Source organism: Myotis davidii, unplaced genomic scaffold, assembly GCF_000327345.1.
Source record: "Myotis davidii unplaced genomic scaffold, ASM32734v1 scaffold217, whole genome shotgun sequence".
NCBI lineage: Eukaryota > Metazoa > Chordata > Mammalia > Chiroptera > Vespertilionidae > Myotis > Myotis davidii.
The window spans coordinates 1817958-1819640 of record NW_006290034.1 but is presented as its reverse complement, the minus strand read 5'-3'; the positions used below and the strand labels follow the sequence as shown (position 1 = coordinate 1819640).

General features: G+C 56.4%; 1 protein-coding gene across 1 annotated transcript in view; it reads right to left on the bottom strand.

The window, feature by feature from the left end:
* AGL (amylo-alpha-1, 6-glucosidase, 4-alpha-glucanotransferase) overlaps positions 1–1683 on the bottom strand; it is a 60323-nt gene that overhangs the window by 8760 nt on the left and 49880 nt on the right. The window contains exon 29 of the mRNA XM_006763107.2: positions 446–557. Coding sequence (XP_006763170.1) covers positions 446–557 — 112 coding nt within the window. The remainder of the gene's footprint in view (positions 1–445; positions 558–1683) is intronic.

The following is a 1683-nucleotide window of genomic DNA, read 5'->3' as shown; positions in this document are numbered from 1 at the left end:
TACCTTCCTCTTTCCCTAAAAATCAATAACAAGATCTTTCCAAAAAATGAAAAGAAAAAAGTCCGTAGTCCTATTTGTAACAGACTGTTGCTCTCCAGTCATCTTATCAATAAAAGCGGGAACCATAAAACTCACCCCAGTGTTCGCGGGAGTGTAAATGGGACCAACTCCTGCAGCGTGGGCAGCACACAGTGGGCACTCGGTTATTAGCGACTAATATCATGATCGTAAATGCAGCCACCAGCCGCCTTTCACAGCGGCGGACAAAGATGTGAATGTTTAGACCTTTCCTGGAGACGCTACAGCTAAGCCGCGAGGGCAGGCACGGTGTCCGCCTTCCCCACAGCCGTGTTCTGAGGCGCTGCACACGCATAGACCACTTGTAGCGTCAGTGGCCGACGTCAGGTTTCGCTCCCCCGAGGGCCCTACGCCGGGCGGGGCGTACCTTCGTCCTTCATGTTGCGGTCTATCTGGGGCCCGGCGTTCCTCTCCCGGAACTGGATGCCCTGCAGGTGCCTCTGCAGAGCCTCCTGGATCACCTCGAACAGCGGCTGGTCCTGTGGGGACACAGGCGTCGCCGCGGGTTACACGTGCCCTTTTCTTATCTCCCCTCCGCCCCCCAGCCCTGCAACTCCAGTCTTGTGAACACATCTACGTTCCTTTTGGGGGAGAAATGGGGATGAGGGGTGGGACTGGGGAGAGAGGCAGCTCCGTACGCCGAATAGTACAGTCTACCTTTGGCACGTGAATGTTTAACACCAGTGCCCGGGTGCACAGATTCGGGCACCACGAAAGGAAATTAATTAAGTGGCCGGTGGGGTAGGACTGGGCCAGACGGGCCGGACACGTCCTGGAGCCAACCTCCCATGTTCCCTCCCCGGCCGGCAGCACCACGGCTCGAAGGGTGTCTGTAGAGGGAGCAGGGGGCCCTCCACCTGGCCTGCGGGGATCAGGCCGAAACCAGCAGTCCGACATCCCCCGAGGGGTCCTGGATTGCGAGAGGGCGGTTCTCGGGTGACGCATCCCGGAATCGGGTTCCCTCCTCTCTGGTTCCGGGTGCATCACCCGAGAACCACAGCTACCAAGTCACTGCAGCTCGGCAGCCCCTGCATTGAGCGCCTGCCCCCTGATGGTCAGTGCGCATCATAGCTACCGGTCGGACGGTTTTATATATATATATATATATACTGTAATTCGACTCCTGAAGTCTGGGCCATGGACTCACTGACACTTTGGCTGACACATGGAAAGGAATCCTGGGAGCTTGTATGGTTTCTACTAGAGAGAACTGTTCAGAGAGTAAGTGAGCTAGCTGACTGTACAGAAAGTGAAACTCCGCTTGGCCGGCGTGGCTCAGTGGTTGAGTGCCGACCCCGGAACCAAGAGGTTGCTGGTTCAATTCCCGGTCAGGGCACATGCCCAGGGTTGTGGGCTCAATCCCCAGTGAAGGGTGTGCAGGAGGCAGCCGATAGATGAAGTTCCTGTCTATCACTCTCCCTTCCCCTCTCTCTAATAGTCAATTAAAAAATATATTTAAAAAGAAAGATAAACTCTGAACTCCTCGGACTGGTAGGCAAGGCCCTCCCAGCCTGGCTCACCTATCCACAGGCTCTCACGACCCTCGGGGCCCCACAAAACACCACACAGGGCTGCGTGGAACACCCTGCCCGGGCTTCGCTCCAG